This window comes from Tiliqua scincoides, chromosome 6 (assembly GCF_035046505.1).
Source record: "Tiliqua scincoides isolate rTilSci1 chromosome 6, rTilSci1.hap2, whole genome shotgun sequence".
NCBI lineage: Eukaryota > Metazoa > Chordata > Lepidosauria > Squamata > Scincidae > Tiliqua > Tiliqua scincoides.
In genome coordinates this window covers 68,579,966-68,598,454 of record NC_089826.1, presented here as the reverse complement: position 1 = coordinate 68,598,454, position 18,489 = coordinate 68,579,966, and the positions used below count along the sequence as shown (strand labels likewise).

The 18,489-nt window shown below is 46.3% G+C and overlaps 1 protein-coding gene and 1 pseudogene across 1 annotated transcript in view; one reads left to right on the top strand and one right to left on the bottom strand.

Annotated features, from left to right (window-relative positions):
- GABRA4 (gamma-aminobutyric acid type A receptor subunit alpha4) overlaps positions 1 to 6,389 on the bottom strand; it is a 69,949-nt gene extending 63,560 nt beyond the window's left edge. The window contains exons 1-2 of the mRNA XM_066631648.1: positions 6,301 to 6,389; positions 5,868 to 5,986 (exon numbers count right to left, since the gene is read on the bottom strand). Coding sequence (XP_066487745.1) covers positions 5,868 to 5,986; positions 6,301 to 6,389 — 208 coding nt within the window. The remainder of the gene's footprint in view (positions 1 to 5,867; positions 5,987 to 6,300) is intronic.
- Positions 6,390 to 17,000: 10,611 nt separating this feature from the next.
- LOC136656575 (5S ribosomal RNA) lies at positions 17,001 to 17,119 on the top strand (annotated as a pseudogene).
- The last annotated feature ends 1,370 nt before the right edge of the window (positions 17,120 to 18,489 follow it).

Below are 18,489 nucleotides of genomic sequence, written 5' to 3'. Positions count from 1 at the left end.
AACCCCAAAACTAGAAGAAAAAAGGAATATTTGATTTAGATAGTAAATATTTTAATGATTAATCAACTGCAATTACTGTGAATTATGTCAAAGAAACAAACCTTTGCACACAACCGCATGATAAAATTGTGACAAGAGTTTTTTCCCCAGTTCAGTTAAAAAGTACCTTTACGAGAAAAAGCAGCATTGGATAGATGCTATCTCCTAACATCAGAGTATATTGTTCAGTCTATTTGTCATAAGCTTAAAACATGAAAACCATTTACTTTTTAGCTTGAACTTGAGGAAGAAGCGAAAAAATGATTTAATACCCAATTTAGGATTTAAGGCTTCTCCCTCCATGCTTTTTCTGAATATTCCTTCAATTCCAAATGTGCACACAAATGTATATGCCATGTTATAAACCGTCATTTTCCAATGATCCAAGCTACAGGCTCTTTCACATATGATATAGCAGCAAACTCTGGTTTGCTGCTAGTTCTACATTCAGTAGGAAGCCACAGGGCCATTTTACCCATTTCATGGAAACTAACAAGTTTACCATCAGATGCCCAGGTCTCAACCAAAATAACAACAACAACAACAACAACAACAACAACAACAGGTATTTATATACCACCTTTCTTGGTCTTTATTCAAGACTTTATTCAAGGTGGTTTACATAGGCAGGCTTTTATTTAAATCCCTTATTAAATAGGGATTTTTACAATTTGAAAGAAGGTTCTTTCTTTCAAGAACCACTACATTCAGGTGTTTCATTCCGATCTGGCTTCACATTCTGGCCTCCATCCTCCCACGCTCAGAACAGATGGAATAGCTCGGCTTCAGCTTGTCAGCTGCTTCAAGGTCGCACAGTGCTGGTGGCCTCCAACTGGCGACCTTGTGGATGTTATCTTCAGGCAGACGGAGGCTCAACCCTCTAGACCAGACCTCCTGCCCAAAAGCTCTAGCTATTCTTGTTCTTTAATGAATATACCTAGTCAAGTGCCAGTGGCATTGCTAGGAGGTGCAGGGGGTGCGGGACACACCAGGTGACATGCACAGGGGAGGGTGACACCACTATTGACCAAAATTTTAAAAATCTTGGTGTTTTCAAATAATACCATCAAGTTATACATCAATCACTGTGTTATTTCATGCAGAATGCAATGAAATAAACTGTGTTGAAATATCTCTATCAAAAGTTAAAGCCAAAAAACCAATGGGGTGGCACAATAGTGCATCACCACGCCCACTGCCCGAGGAGTTGCCCAGCTCACTGCATGGGTGGAGGTCCATTATGGGGGTAACACACTGGCTTCCCACACTGGAAAAAGCAAAACCTAGTGATGCCACTGATAAGTGCTTCCAAATACACGCCTGTATCATCCACACATTCCATTCATAAGTACATGCGTAACAATAAAATGTTACGTGTATAGCCACTCACAAGCTCACTATCTGTTCTGTCTAGATCCGTATGCCATAAGTTCTGTATAACTCTGTCTGAACCTCTAATGATCCAACCAACAGATGACCCATTTGAATAGCTTTTCACTCTATGAATCTATGGACCTAGATCATTCAGACAGTCATACATTATCAGAAGTGAAAGACACATTTTCCTTTACACGGAAACTCATTTTCCCACAAAACTGCACCATGCGCAAGCAGCTCCCATCATGCCATAATGTGAGTAAAGGGGATTTTAAATTCAGATAACTGAGGCTTTAACCGTTTCTTCCTTTATCACACAGAAGCTCACAGTAGAGCAAAAATAGATTCTGTATGGAACTCGGAAGTTGACATTTTTCGATGCATTTTAGAAAATCAAACACCCTATTTTTCGGTTGTATTTAGAAATTTGGAAGCAATACAAACTAGGTAAGATCAAATTTGGCTGGTGGGACTCGATTCAGCTGGTGGAGAGGGAGTCAAGAGTTCATACACCTGTTTCTTCAATATCTAGGTAGCTTATGGTCAATCACTCAGAGACTATGGGTGCAATCCTATCCTGCCCTGGAACAGGCATAAGAACATAGGAAGAGCCCCACTGGATCAGGCCAAAGGCCCATCTAGTCCAGTTTCCTGTTTATCACAGTGGCCCACCAAATACCCCAAGGAGCACAAGGCAACAGGCACAACCTGCGTCCGGGTGCCCTCCCCTGCATCTGGCAATCAGAGGCAGCATAACCTAAAATCGAGCTTGCGCATACCTACTTTGACTTGTCACCTGTAATGAATTTTTCCTCCAGAAATTTGTTCAATCCCCTCTTAAAGGCATCCAGGCAAGATGCCATCACTACTTCCTGTGGCAAAAAGTTCCACAAACTAATTACACGCTGGGTACAAAAAAAGCCTCCACCAAGAAAAGCCAAGAGGCTTGCGCTGTATCCAGCGCAGGATAGGGGCCCAAATTGGCTCAGCCAGAGGTATGGGGAAAGTCTTCCCCTTACCTCTGGGTAAGCCACCCTGGCCACTATGAGTCTCCTTGGAGTTGCATCGCCTCCTGAAGTAGCACAAGTCTGAGGAGAGCAGAGCAGCTTGAAGCTGCTCTGAACTCCCCAGGAACAAGGGTTGGGATCCTGAATAACTGACAGGTCCCTGTCCCGTCTCCCACTCCCCATCTGCCCACCCTGGGCCACCAACCACCCGCCCTCCACCTGCTCCGAACGCCTCCTTAGACTTCTCTCCGCCTCCTCCCCGCCCACCCTGTAGTCTTGCGTCAGTCAAGCTTGGCCAAAGCAAGACTCTGTCAGCATGGAGGCTTGTGTCAGCCTCCACAGGCCCACACTCCTCCGCAGGCCAGCGAACCTCCACGCCCTCACCTTGCCAACTCACAAGGAGGCCCCTTGCGCTGGCCCAAGTACTTCTCTGGAGTGCGCCCTATAGTTACTCACTAGTGCAAATGTTTAAGCCACTTCAGACAATTAACATTACCATTTCCATTTGTTTTGGTTTCAGTTCTAACCCTGCTTTTCAGCCCTTGAAATTTACTAAACCTGCAAGACTTGCCAGCAAGAGACAACAAAAAAAGAAACCAGCCAGCAGGAGACAACAAACATAAGTTCTGAGGTCAATAGAACAGTCTGCAACCCCAAGATCTCAAGCTCCAGGGGCATTACAACTGTCTGTAAACTCCAGCTGCTCAACAGTCAAACACATATGCCTAAACTGATATAACAATACTTTGTGATTCAACCTATCTGAAATTTAAAACCCAAAAGGGCATGTTTCCCCATGGCGTTCCACATAACGGTCAAGATCAAAATAATGGCTGTCCATAGCAAACCTACGCAAGACTCCTCAGAAGTAAGTTCCATTGAGTTTAATGGGACTGATTCCCAGGTAAGTGTGTCTAGGATTGCAGCCTAAGCACAGCTAAACACTTATGCTCAGTGGACTTTGAACAGTAGCCTTTTATGCTATACTGCAACGCTTCTCAAACTTCTTAGCACCAGGACTCATTTTTTAGCATGCCAATCTGTCGGGACCCACTGGAAGTGATGTCATTAATCTGGAAGTGATATCATGGCCGGAAGTGACATCAACAAGCAGGAATGTGACATCATCAAGCTGGAATAGCACCCTCCCATACAACAAAATCAAATCAATCAATTAATTAATTAAATTAAAAGTGTATAATAAATATAAGTTTAAAAGTGTATTTAAAATAAAGAACCCTCCTAACTCTCCCAAGCAGTTGCTGATCTGTTTAAAAAATATTTCCCAAATATCTCAAAGGCTGCGATTCTATCCACACTTACCCTGGAGTAAGCCCCATTGCGTATCACTGTTAAAAGTAGCCTGTTAAAACCACCAATCCATAACATTTCCTAAAATGCAGTCACATACCATGGCAGCATCAAGTCTAATATATTAAAAGTAAAGGTACACATTGAAATGAATGGGGACCCACTTAAGATTGACAGTTTGAGAAACATTGCACTGTAGTGCAAACTCCTTTTGAACCTTTATAATGTGACTGCTGTTCAAGAACTGCATGTTGAAGCCCTTTGGGGCATGTGGCACAGTTCTTTGGAGCCTGGCTCTAGAAAATCAGGTGGCTTTTTATTGTTCCTGGCAAAGTGCTCTCTGTTACAAAAGTTTGCATGACCAGAAGCTGGCCCAGAAACATACCATGTCACTTATGCACCCACAAATGCCTGATGTTTGTGCTCCGGCAACAACATTTGGCACACACCTAGGAGAAAAACATGAAAAGACTAGGAAAGTCAGACGGCACAAGGCCATTTGTATAACTGATTATCTCTGACATTCTGATCAGGTTGGTGTCATATTCTCCACCAGAGCCCACAGAAAGCCCTACTCTCCTGAAAGGATGTCCAAAATAAGCAGAGACTGTTAAGAGGCACATTGCTTCCTATTAAGTTTATGCCTGCACTGGAGAACAGCATATATGGAAATTGTTGGCACTGATGCCCGCGTAGGTGTATCACATGTCTAAAGAAAGCACTTAAGGAAAGAAGCACAAATCTTTTCGCAGAACAAGCCTAAGCAAAGTCCTTGCTCGACGCTGGTTGCATAGTAGCCCCCAAAATATCTTCATCACTTCATCCTATACTTTGACATCTACCCGTCTCCATGAATGTGGAAGAGCTGGGAGAAAGCAAACTTCAACACTTGATCGTGGAAAAAAGATGGGGCCAGTGCAGTGTGGTTAACCCTCCTCGCCCCACAGGGCTTGGAGAACTTTCTGGAGAGACAGGGTCACCACTCCAACTCACACCTCCTCTGCTCACAGATCTGTCCTGGCACTGACATACATTTCAAGCCACCAAACTCACAAAATCAAGATAAAATGAGCAAGTGTAGCTAGCCTCGGGGGGAGGGGGGCTAAGAGATGGCAATGAAACCAAATGGAACTGCTGTTGGGAAATCAGGAGAGCAGAGACACTGAACCTATAGCCCCCCCAGCTCAAATAGTTCAGGGAGAGCACAAATACTCTTGCATTGACACTTTCTGCAGCTACCATCTGTGAGAGATGGGAGTCTTCATGGGAACATGGTTGCCAAGCTCCAGCCAGATGCAGGTGCAAGATTTCAAGCATTTATTTATCTCCCCACCACCACCACCATCTCTGCTGGAGTGCCGGAGTGTGCGGGTGTGTTTTTAATAGAGGAGCAGCAGCTGCAGTTGTTCTCCTTTGACAGACTGCCAAGTGATTGCTGCCCCCAAAGTGCCAGGAGCCAGGCGAGCAACTCCCAATTCCCCTCCTATCATGATGTGTGCATGACCCACTGAAAGAGAGGGAGGAGAGGGGTGGGTGACACAATCCCTGTGTTCTCTGGTTCGAAGTGGCAGACCCAGCGAGGAAAGAGGGGTCCCAAAACTGGCACAGGGCCGGCCCATCCATGGCTCTCCTACTTGCCAACCTTCAAACCCCCAAAGGGTATGTGAGCTGGACTCCGAGAAGGTGGCCAAACTTCCTTTGGACTCCTGTTCCATGTCCTGGCAGGCTGGTTTGTTCTGAATACAGCCTAAGAAGCACCCAGGAAACAGATCTGAGCAGTGGTGCTGGAACCAGTGGGTGGCTTGGAGCTTGTCAAGCAGGAAAAGAGCAGGTTTCGGTGCCACAAACTGGAATTGTTGTGGGGGGGGGGGATCAGCAGGATCTATCTGGCCTCCCTCCCCCCCCACTCCTCCCCTCTTTCCCATCAAAAGTGACAGGGTTTTGGAGAGCTGGGGGAGAGGAAAAGGGGGTTCAACAACGCCTGCGAGGTGTCAACAACAAAATCATCATTACTTTTTGGTGGTTGTTCAGAGAGGCATACCTAAGGCAGGTTTATTTTTCCCCCACAGACAAGACACACAGGCAGACTCAGCACAGACAGGCAGGCAGGGAGCGTACACAGTGCAACCATACCCCCAAATCCAGGACGCAGCCTGTTGTCATAACCATCCAGGAGTCGGTCCAGGATGCGTGTGAAATTCTCTGGCCATAATTTCTCCTCCTTTTTGAACTGTCCTGGGAGCACGGTGAAACTGCAAGGGGGGGGGAGAGAAAAGGTATGGGGGGGCAAAAAATGAGGGGTGGGGGGAAAGAGAGAAACATGAAACAAGGCAAGAGATCAGGGGAGGGGGTGTCAAGGCAAGGGGACCCAAGAGAGGGGGTCTCAAGGCAAGGGGACCCAAGGGAAGGAGGGCTGAGAAACAAGGGGGGCCTTTGATTTCTCCCCTCAACTCCCCCCCCCAGCTCACTCTCTTCCATTGCCCAGTAGCCCAAGTCGCCCAGGTGGTGGGTGCCAGGGGGATAGGAGGGCAGGGGACGTGGGGGGGGGGGTCCCACCACTACTCACCAGGTCGTCAGGCACAGGAAGTGTATGAAGGTGATGGGCAGAAGCAGCCCCGAGGACATGGCGATGGCTGGCTCCTTGGCAGAAACCATCTTTGCTGGCCATACTTTAAGCCGGGTCGCACGTCCCGTCCCCCCCCCGTCGTCCAGCGCCTGGTCCAGAGGAGGAGAGATGAGAGCCCGCCGCCGGAGGAGGAGAGGCAGAGGCGCGCACGGGGTGGGTGGGGGGAGAGGGAGGGACGCGGACCCACCGCCGGCGCACACACACTCCCAGCCGCCCGCCTCGCCGCCTGCCTGCCTGCCTGCCTGGAGAATGAGCGAAGGAGCCAGGCGCACTCCAGAAAGCGGAGAGGAGGAGGAGGAGGAGGTGAGGGGGCGAGCCTGGGCTGGGTTGGGGCCCCGATCCCGGTGGTGGCACATGGGGGGCGAGGATGCGCCCGCCTCCCCCACCAGCCCCTCTCGCCCCCCACCCCGATCCCCTTCTACAGTCACCCTCTTGGGGGCAACAGGGGTGCAAACCCACCCCTTCTTCTTGCTTCTCCCCCCCCCCGTCTCCACCCTACCGGAGAGAGGGTTCTGCCACACCGGACTTCCTCTGGGTTCACCTGGCGCCTCTAGGGAGGTCTGGAGAGAGGACGGGGAGAAGAAGCAACTCCTGGACTTTATTTGAGCCCCCCTCCCCTCCCCAGTGGGTATCAGCCCCGAGAAATGACTAGCAATCCCATATTTATCCTGGCGGACCTCTGAGCCCCCCTTTCCAGTAGCCACCTGAGCGCCTTCCCCCCCCCCCCCAATACGCACGCACAAGTTGACTTGGAGACATGGATTTCCCAAGACAGAAGGTTGGCCTTGCAGGTGCCCCCATCGCCTCTCTTTTACAACTGAATGGTCCTGCTCAGGTCTGGATGTGAAGTTTTCTTTTTCAAACTGCCTATAATCCCACTCCTGCCCTGGAATGTGTGAAATAATAGGCAGTGTGCCTCTGAGCATGCACAGAGCGTCGGTTCCCTTCAGCCATAGAGACAACTTCAACTTTATACCCAGCCACCTTCTGTATCACCAGGATTGCCTTCCAGGACAGAGGCAAAGGCCTTTTGAGCAGACCTGAGCCCGGGCATATCTTTAGGGAGAGATTAAGCCCAGCTCAGCAGCAGTGACCAATCTATGGCCACTATCACCACCTTCCTTAAAGTTGGTTAAAAGCTACTAAACTCCGGAGTTAATAGTCTATAGGAGGCAAGAGAACACACACCTGACAACTGGTGTAGTGTCATTTTGTTGTCTGAATAGTTCTGGGCACAAACCCCATCCATTATGTGCGCACAGCCTTCTCCAGTCTTCCACCTGTCCTGATCACAATTGAGCACCAACAGGGATTCTGTTCAGTGCCATTATCGAGCCTCATTGCCTACGGGTGACAACACCACTTTCACTTCTTCGAAACCCTCCGTCCCTGAATGACGCAGACCGGCTGTCACCGTTCCTCTCTAGCTATTCTGCTCTGTCTGTGTGTGTGTGTGTCTTTCCCATTCCTCCCCAGATGTCTTGGCTGTGATCATGGTGATGAAGTCTTCATTTGTCTTGATTGTCTTTTGTCAAGAGAGAACGAACACAAAAGACAACAAAACCAGAGGGAAAAGAAAGAGCCACGTTGAACACATGTGTGCCTTCGATAGGGGAGGCTGAATTACAAGGCCGTTCCTTCCCACGGAGATCCTGGCATCCCATGAAAGAGGAAGGGGCTGAAGGAGAAAGGGAGAGTGCTGCAACTGTACTGCAGTGTTAAAAACAGTGCACTCCCCCCACCACCACCAAATGGATGTAATTGAGCTAATTATCCCTGAGCCCTCAACACAGAAATGTCGGAGCAGCAGAGAGGGTGGTAGACAGATACGTGCACTCAGAACATTTTCCCATAATGATCAAGCCAGATTTTGGTGACCCAAATAGTTTCTATCACACTAGCTCCAAGGGATTAGGCACCACTTCCAAAGATCTATTTAGAAATACAGTATTTCAACTCCGTCAGAGCTTGCCAAAATTCTCGAGGCAGAGTTTCAGTCACTCCATCCAGCTTGTACAGCAGAGGCCTTTGGATCTGAAGGCCAGCCTGTACTTATCCAGGATGCTGACGTCCCCCTGGGTGTAAAGGTACAACTTCAAATGACTCACAGATTCCAGCACCACCAACCTGAACACATCGGGCACTTTATTCATTACTTATAGCACATCAGATTTTTCCCAGCCATTGAAATGGAATCTGATTAGCTTCAATGCTACAGTACCCTTGAATTCTTCCAGATTGTACTTATTCCTGTAAAGGTGCCCTCTTGAATCCTCTGAATAAAGAACACATGAGTGCGATTAAAGCTGTGCTTGAAGTTTCCTTAATGTTATCGCTGCTGGTTTGGCTTTCAAAGAGCTTCATCTGGATAATCAACTCTTTACAAAAAGTAAAACAAAAAAAAACCCATGTGAATTTGTGCATCAAAATTCTAGCATAAATGGCTAGTTATTTCCTCTTCATAAATGACCTGGAGACAGGGGTGAGCAGTGCGGTGGCTAAGTTTGCAGACGACACCAAACGTTTCCGAGTGGTGAAGACCAGAAGTGATTGTGAGGAGCTCCAGAAGGATCTCTCCAGACTGGCAGAATGGGCAGCAAAATGGCAGATGCGCTTCAATGTCAGTAAGTGTAAAGTCATGCACATTGGGGCAAAATATCAAAACTTTAGATATAGGCTGATGGGTTCTGAGCTGTCTGTGACAGATCAGGAGAGAGATCTTGGGGTGGTGATGGACAAGTCGATGAAAGTGTCGACCAAATGTGCGGTGGCAGTAAAGAAGGCCAATTCTATGCTTGGGATCATTAGAAAAGGTATTGAGAACAATACTATTGTAACGGCTAATATTATAATGCCGTTGTACAAATCTATGGTAAGGCCACACCTGGAGTACTGTGTCCAGTTCTGGTCGTCGCATCTCAAAAAGGATATAGTGGAAATGGGAAAGGTGCAAAAGAGGGCAACTAAGATGATTGCTGGGCGGGGGCACCTTCCTTATGAGGAAAGGCTATGGCATTTAGGCCTCTTCAGCCTAGAAAAGAGGCGCCTGAGGGGGGACATGATTGAGACATACAAAATTATGCATGGGAAGACAAAGTGGATAGCGAGATACTCTTTACACTCTCACATAACACCAGAACCAGGGGACATCCACTCAAATTGAGTGTTGGGAGAGTTAGAACAGACAAAAGAAAATAGTTCTTTACTCAGCATGTGGTTGGTCTGTGGAACTCCTTGTCACGGGATGCGGTGATGGCATCTGGCCTGGATGCCTTTAAAAAGGGGTTGGACAAGTTTCTGGAGGAAAAATCCATTACGGGTTACAAGCCATGATGTGTATGTACAACCTCCTGATTTTAGAAATGGGCTATGTCAGATGCAAGAGAGGGCACCAGGATGCAGGTCTCTTGTTATCAGGTGTGCTCCCTGGGGCATTTGGTGGGGCCGCTGTGAGATCCAGGAAGCCGGACTAGATGGGCCTATGGCCTGATCCAGTGGGGCTGTTCTTATGTTCTTATGTTCAGGTTCCACATAGATTTGCTCTTTTTCCATGCAATGTTCTGTATGGAACATATGAACATTATATGAAAACATATATATATGGTGATATTATTAATAATAGTAAAATGAGATTTACTGTCCCACAACTGGATACTAGAGACTCCATATACAATCAGCTGAGGATAGCAAATGAAGGACCTACAAGCCCAGTCAAGCCCCTTGAATACCTGCCCCCCCCCCCAAGCCATCAATCCAGGGAAAAGAGGGGTGTTGGGTAGTGGTAGCTGCAGCAACAAGACTTTTTGGCAGTCCATTTTGGCATTGGTAAGTATGGTCTTAGCCCCTCACCCTACATTCTCTCCTGCAACTACCCCTCACAGAAAACTAGTTGCTGAACCAGAAATAAATTTGTTTAGGGCAGTGGTTCTCAAACTTTTTAGCACCAGGACCCACTCTTTACAATGACAATCTGTCAGGACTCACTGGATGTGATGTCATGGCCAAAAGTGACATCATCAAGCAGGAAACACCCCCATATGATAAAATCAAATCAATTAATTAAGTAAATTCAAAGTTTTACATTAAGTATAAGTTTAAACAAATATTAAAAGAAGAACCCTTCTAACCCTCTCAGGACCCCCATTCAGGGTCCAGCGCACTGGTATACATCACGCATGCAGTGTTGCAAATGTGCCGTAAGGCATGCCTGCAACACATACTGCAGGCCCAGCGCTGGAGCTAGCCCAGTGCAAGCCCGCACTGGGCCAGCTGCAGTGCTGGGCCTGCAGTCCACCGTCCCAGCAGCTCACCCAATCTATCGGGCAGCAGAGGGGTGAATGGGAACGTAGGGAGAGGCGGGGAGGAGGTGTTCTGGGAGGGGGTGTAGCAGGGAAGGGGGGGAAGGACGCAGGACCGGTGGAGCTCAGGGTCCAGTTAAACCTTGTGTTAGGCCTCACGTCTGACAGGGGACTCCTTGCTTCTGCGCCAGCTCAAGAGTGGCGCAAAATTGAGTAGCTCCATTGCAGGGCTGCTTCCCTTACCCAAGGGAAGGGGATGAAAGTCTCCTTCCTCTGAAGAGCTGCCATTTTTGGCTTAGCAGCAGCCCCACTCTCTAGGTAGCTCAGGACTGGGCTGCCCAGCAGTTGCTGATCTGTTAAAAAAAAAAATTCCCCAAACATCCCAAAGGCTGCAATCTTATCCACACTTACCCTGGAATAAGCCCCATTGACAACCATTGTTAAAAGCACTATGGAGAACTCGTGCAAGGAAAGCGCCCTACAGGTAGACCACAGCTGCGATACAAGGACATCTGCAAGAGGGATCTGAAGGCCTTAGGGATGGACCTCAACAAGTGGGAAACCCTGGCCTCTGAGCGGCCCGCTTGGAGGCAGGCTGTGCAGCATGGCCGTTCCCAGTTTGAAGAGACACTTGGCCAACAGACTGAGGCAAAGAGGCAAAGAAGGAAGGCCCATAGCCAGGGAGACAGACCAGGGACAGACTGCACTTGCTCCCGGTGTAGAAGGGATTGTCACTCCCGGATTGGCCTTTTCAGCCACACTAGACGCTGTGCCAGAACCACCTTTCAGAGCGCGATACCATAGTCTTTCGAGACTGAAGGTTGCCAATACAATATACAATAGTAGCCTGTTAAAAGTATAGACCTGTAACATTTCTCCAAATGCAATCACATGTGATGGTAGCATCAAATCTAATATATTAAAAATCAAATACACATTGAAATGAATGGGGACCCATCTGAAATTGGCTCACAGCCCACAGTTTGAGAAACATTGATTTAGTGGTTTGTTTGAATGGTCTGGGAGATACCATAACCCAGCGCAGAAACTGAACATTTTGTTATGCAGGAGTCTGGATGAGTAATTCTGTTCTGTAACTATGGCTTGTCCTGACACTGTGTATTTTGCCCATTCTAACCAGAGAATAGAAAAAGAGTAGTACCTTGTCTTCATATGATCAGGACTTGATGCTGACCCCTGCACACTTTTTGTGCATTTGTTGCACATCTCGGGTTCTTCTCATTAAATCAGAGTATCTTTTGAGAAACATATAGTGCATTCCTCTGCATGTTTGCTCAGAAATAAATCTCACTATTTTCTGTAACGACTTACGCCTAGGAAAGCATACATAGAATTGCAGCCTGACAGCCCAATCCTATTCACACTTTCCCATTGACTTTAATGAGACTTACTTCTGGGTAGACATGGATAGGATTGGGCTGTCAAGTTGCAATCCTATGCATGCATGCCTGCCTGGGAGTAAACCCCTTTGAATGTAGTAAAACTTCTGAGTGAACATGCATAGGATTATTGCTGCACATAATTTATTTTTCAGTATTTTCTTTTACTTCTGTTTCTGCTTTTTGTGTAAAACAACCATAACAATAAAGCAATACTTATAGTTAAGACACCATCTGGTGTGTTTTGCAAAAGTTGGATCTCTCCACCTGCTGTGGGCCCAAAATTTCATTGGATTAAAATTTCAAGTCCTTGAACATAGGGCCCCTTGACTAGGAAATAGGCCCATCCTGTCTTGCTTGTTCCCAATGGGGACTCAATGGGAAACTGTCCTTGGGGGCTCCGCTGAGCAATCATGGCACAAGATTTCTCAATAATTTGGAAAAGGGACTTACAATCCATAATGGTATTCAGAAGTCTACTGGAATTTTTTTTTTTTTTTTAAACCTACCAGATGGTATAAGAATTTCCATACTATGGGTTGGGACCTACGAGTGGGTAAGCTTGTTGATTGTTGGTGGGTTGTAAAACTGAAACTGATAAGCTAATACCCAAAAAGGAAAATTTATTGAGCCTTATGGAAAGCAAAACTGAGCCACACATGCGTGTTTACTCATGAGTAGGTGACTACCTCAGCTCCTATGGAAGGCAGGTGGAGGGGATTGCAAGAACAACAGAATGGTCCCAATCTGATGAATGTGGAGCTCAACAAATGTACCAGAAAGTGGTCCCCTCCTTTAGTAAAAAGGGTAAAAACAGAGGCTTGAGCAGCTGGTAAAGTAAGCTTTTTAGTGCTTTAGGACTGGGCAAACGTTTTGGCAGGAGGGCCACTTCATCTCTCAGACACTGTGTCGGGGGGCCAGAGAAATAAAATAATTAATGTACATTTCAAATTTGAATAAGTTTACATAAATGAATACATTAGAGATGGAAATTACATGAATGAATGAATGAATTTTACTGAACTTATTTATAATACGCATGAGAACTGTAATACAGGCATGTGGAACCACATAAGAACTATGAACAGTTTTCCACATACCTCTTGCACAGTGAAAAAAATATAGACCAAGCCAGACCAAGCCAGAAACACATGGAGACATACACAGTCACAGGCCAGCATGGGCTCTAACAGTCTCTGACAGGCCAGAGACTCTTTGGAGACTGGGGGCTCCCTGCAGGCCGGATTGGGGGTCCCTGTGAGCTCCAAATGGCCTGTAGGCCGGGGTTTGCCCATTCCTGTTGTAAAGCTAGGTGGGTCCCAACAGGAAAACAGGATCAAGTGGGTCCTGGTATATAATATACAATTATTACATTAAATGCTCTCATTTAAAAAAAAAAAATACAAGAGTGAATTAAACAATCCCATATATGTATTACCAAGTTAAAGTAAGAAAAGCAATTCCGTGTTATGTGGTTGGGGTCCTGAGTCATCACCCCAAGAGAACTTCTTATAAGTCTTCTAGTTGCTGAAACTTCTATGCTCTGTGTTTGTTTCCAAAGTCCAGTGTTCAGTTTGCTTTCAAGCTGATGGAAAATCCCCATGCTGTGTGTTCGATGCCCATGACACTCCAGCTCTAAACTCTTTAGTTCATTTATCTTCTTCTTCTGCCCCACCTGTTCCTTCTCATGTGTTGAAAATGTTCTTTCTGAAGCTCTTTTGGTGTTGGGCAGAAAAGACCTGAAGTAATATTCACATCCAAGGTAAAAAGCATAATGTGCCAACATCAGAGTGATTGATAGTGATTTGCACTCAATAGTGAAATATAGAGTCCCAAATGGCCATCAGAATCCCCAGATTCTGCCACCTCTGTCATGGTACTATGGAGTTTTAAAGGGCCCTTACCATGCTTCTTGTGCAGTTTTTGCAAACCTGGACTTGAGGGCCTTCTGGTTTTATTTAAAAGGATTGTGCAAATGCAGGCGCTCCTTTATCTGTGCAGTTCCTGTACAATATAAACCCGAAATCACTCTCTCGGGGTTTGAGAAAACCATACAAGGAGCACAGCAAGGAACTGGATGATCTGCTTCTTGGTTGAGTGAGCTGAAAGCAGATCAATGTGGCTCATGTCTGCAGGGGGCTGGAGGGAGGAAGCATCAGATTCAGTGTGAAAGGCATCTAAATCCACTACCCCTTTGCCTCCCCTGTAATCTGCAACTAACACAAGTTGCATCCGGAGTCACGCCCTCCTGTTGAACTAAAAAGGCAGCCTAGAATCCTGCAAAGGACAGTTGGGGTGCAGCTGAAATTTGTCAGAGGAAAAGAAAGCATTTCAAATTATTTGAGCTAGAAGTTCCAGGGATGCTACTGGGGGCTTACTATGGCCTTGGGACTAGCAGGACCTGCATACCTGCGTGCTTGCTTGCTTCCTCCTCAATCTGTGTATAGGTTTAAAAAAGAGAAATTAACACCTTATTAGATAAATCAATGACACCCTTCAGTATCCTCTTTTCCCAGAGGGGGTGGAAAGCAGAAACACAGAACAGTTTCAAGCTAGCAATACACCCTCTGTGCAAATTCAGACTTATCCTCCATAACAGGTAACTTAGCATGTTTTTCCACCTTGGACTCCCATTAGAAGCCTTTTCAGAGGATCTTTTATGTTGAAAAAAAATAATGCAATAGACCTGGCAAAATACAGGGGCCTGGAATTGTTAGCTCTGTCTTTAACCTCATACTGGGACTCAGAGGAGCAAACACAAATGGAAAACAGGAGGGGGGGCTGACATAACCAAGGGTACCTAAAAGGTACATCTAGTCCACTTCTTGCTTGCCACCAGCTGTTTATTAGGTGGTTATTTTGACTTCTGATCACTTGCAGCAAGGGGGCCATCAATAGGATGCTGGGAGGAGCCTTGGGGCGAGCTGTTCTGCAGCACACAATGTTCCTCTTTCCAGGCTTCTAAATTATGATGCAAAACGTATCATAAATTCCTGTTGCCCTGAGCAACTGTAACAATTCCTCTGCAGTTTTCACACACTGCTACAAGGCTGTGGGAGAGTGGCTGGCAGGCAGCTCTGAAGCAGTGAAGGGGAAAGGCCACATTAGGAGAGCCACTGGGGCCATGAAGGTGAACAGGCAGGGATGCCAAGTCCTGGTCTTCACTCAAGCACCCAGCAAAAACCAACAGCTACTGTTGCACCAGATGTTGCCACTCTGCTGACAGGTCCAGGTTCCTGAAAGGAAGGGCTGCCTGAAACACGAAGTCAAGAATGCACCAACTAAGAACATAAGAAGAGCCCTACTGGATCAGGCCAAAGGCCCATCTAGTCCAGCTTCCTGTATCTCACACTGGCTCACCAGATGCCTCAGGGAGCACATAAGAACACAAGAGACCTGCATCCTGTTGCCACTCCCTTGCAACTAGCATTCTGAAGTAGCCTACTTCTAAAACCAGGAGGTTGCACATGTCCATCATGGTTTGTGACCTGTAATGGACTTTTCTTCCAGAAATCTATCCAATCCCCTTTTCAAGGCATCTAGGCCGGATGTCATTGCAACATCCTGTATCAAGGAGTTCCACAGATTAATTACCCACTGGATAAAGAAGTATTTTCTTTTGTTTGTTCTAACTCTCCCAACACTCAATTTTAATGGATGTCCGCCGGTTCTGGTGCTGTGTTGTTTTATGGGTACACTGTCTTCTTCATCTAGTTTCCCAAAGAACATGAGGCCCTAGCCAGAACACCTGCTGGGATTGGCATGCACCAGCCAACTAGGTATCCAAACCTAGTCAAAGGCCAGATATGGATTCCCAGGTGGTCATAAAACATCCAATCAGGCAAGACAAAGACATCATCAAATGTTGGTTTCTCAAGGTCCTACCTAAGGATGTTTGAATGTGTTCCATTTTGGCTCCCTCTGAGAAAGCACCTGTGTGTAGTCAAGTTCTTACCCATCTCTGTGGGGATCACAGAGGTGTAATGACATCCTGAAAGCTATGGTCCCAAGTAAGTACAGATAAGGACCAGTTAGCTAAGATGCATTAGGGAATTATTTTGCTTTGAAGTTTGCCTGCTTGTTTTCTCCCCCCCCCCCCCCTAAAATCTGCAGCTGGGCATTGCTAACATTCAAGCTATTTTCCAATCCTGATTCTACTATTCTTTCCTTTTTGTATTATCCAACCCACCCACCCCTTGTATTTTTAATAACCTCTCTTTTTTCATTTTATCTCTTTACCTGCCTGTGGTTGGTTGAACTCAGACCCTTATCCAGTCCTCCTCGATTCTTGGCTACATGCTTGTAGTTAAGTTTGGGGGAATTCTCTCTGTAAGAAGGCTACCAAGGATGGTTACTCTCTGCCTGGCTCAATTCTTGTGATGGCAGTGTGTCTACCAGTTCTGGCCCTGGGGTAGAATTGTAGGGCAGATAAGGGAAAAGGAAGAAGGCATTGCATTCAGGGCTCTACTACTGCATTCTTATCCCGATCACCCCATAGGTCTTAGGATTATATGATCAGGTGCCTGAGCTTGTTTCAGAGACAATTGATTCATGGTTGCTTGTTTGGAAAAAAAATAGCCTTTGTTTTATAAGGACAAAGAATTCCAGTCTACAATCATCACATCTCCTCAGTTGCTGTCTTCAATTGCTTAAATACCTTGGTGTTTCTGCAAATGTTGCCAGCTTTGGATATTGGAGGTAATCATTATACAGTTCTCTGTTTCCCTTCTCAAGCCTCCTTATCTCTCTCTCTCTCTCTCTCTCTCTCTCTCTCTCTCTCTCATACACAGACACACACACACACAGAGAGAGAGAGAGAGAGAGAGAGAGAGAGAGAGTGCATTCCCTCAGCAGTTCAGCACTGCTGAATGCTGTTGTGGGGAAACCTAAAGGAATGAGCTGTAAGTATGTACATCCACTCATAATCAATATGTTTGAGGCTGGTGACAGCAACTGTTACCCTGCACATGCCCAATCTCATCTGATCTTGGAAGCTAAGCAGGGTCAGGCCTGGTTAGTACTTGGATGGAGACCGCTTGGGAATACCGGGTGCTGTAGGCTTATACGATAGTCTTTCGAGACTGAAGGTTGCCAACCATTTGTGCTCCCGAAGATCTGTGTCCTATGTGTTAATTTGGAAGGTACATATGCTATTGAGCAGGCCATACTCCAACTGGGATTGGCTAAAAGGCATTTGGTCTGGCATAGGAAAGGTGGGAAATAAATAAATAAATAAATAAATAAATAAATAAATAAATAAATGTGCATGCTTATGCATTCAGCTTCAGATACCTGTCATGCCCAGCCATGATAATGATCTGTCATTAAAGGAATCTGCTTTTGAACAACAGTTGGGGGGGGGGGAAGTGTTTGAAACCAAACAGTGCTTTCTCCTAATATGCTTTTGATCTAAACCCTTTTAACATTGCCTTATGATATTGCAAATTGCCTGGGTGCAATCTGACACTCTCTTTTTCAGTTTACTGGTACAGATGTTGATGTATACATATTTTCCCTTGACATCTGCTGTTGCTGTCTGCCAGTAGAGACTTGATAAGAACTTTCCAGGGCACAACCACACATGCCAAGGAAAACACAGGGTAGAGAGTAATGAGAGTACAGGGCTGGAGCGCAGTTGGAAGGAGTAGCAGTGGGCAGAGAAGGGTTATGTGAACCTTCTCACTAACCAAATATCCTCTGCAACTGCCCACCCCTCATCCAGGCACTTTGGAAACCAGTAGCATAGCTACAGGAGGGGCGGCACAGTAAGTATTGCAGAGGCCAAAACGTGCCAGGTAAGTTGCTCCTCCCACTTGCCATTGGAGCCATTTTGGCTGCCCAGAATGGTTTCTGATGGCAAGTGGGAGGGGCTGCTTACACAGCACATTGCGGCACCTGCAATACTTACTGCGCTGCTCCCTGTAGCTACTATGTTGGGAACCCACCTTTGCTACCATAGTGTTCTGCCCCAAATTAGCCAGAGGCTTAACATTCTCGTGACATCCTCATGACAGGTCTAGAGGGTTGAGCCTCCGTTTGCCTGAAGATAACATCTGAAGGTTGCCAGTTCGAGGCCACCGGCACCATGAACAACGAGACCTTGAAGCAGCTGACAAGCTGAGCCGAGTTATTCCACCTGCTCTTTGAAAGGAGCTGCTTGTCAGCTTGTGTGGGAGGAGGCCAGAAATTGATACAGACCCCAAAAGTTCCATCTGAAATGTTGTGTGGTTCTTGAAAGATGGAACTTTTCTTTAATTGTAAAAATCCCTACAGGGATTTAAACAGCCTGCCTAAGTAAACCGCCTTGAATTAAAGTCTGAGGAGAAATCTGACGACCAAGAAAGGCGGTATATAAATACCTTTATTATTATTATTATTATTATTATTATTATTATTATTATTATTATTAAAGAAACACCAAACCACAAGAC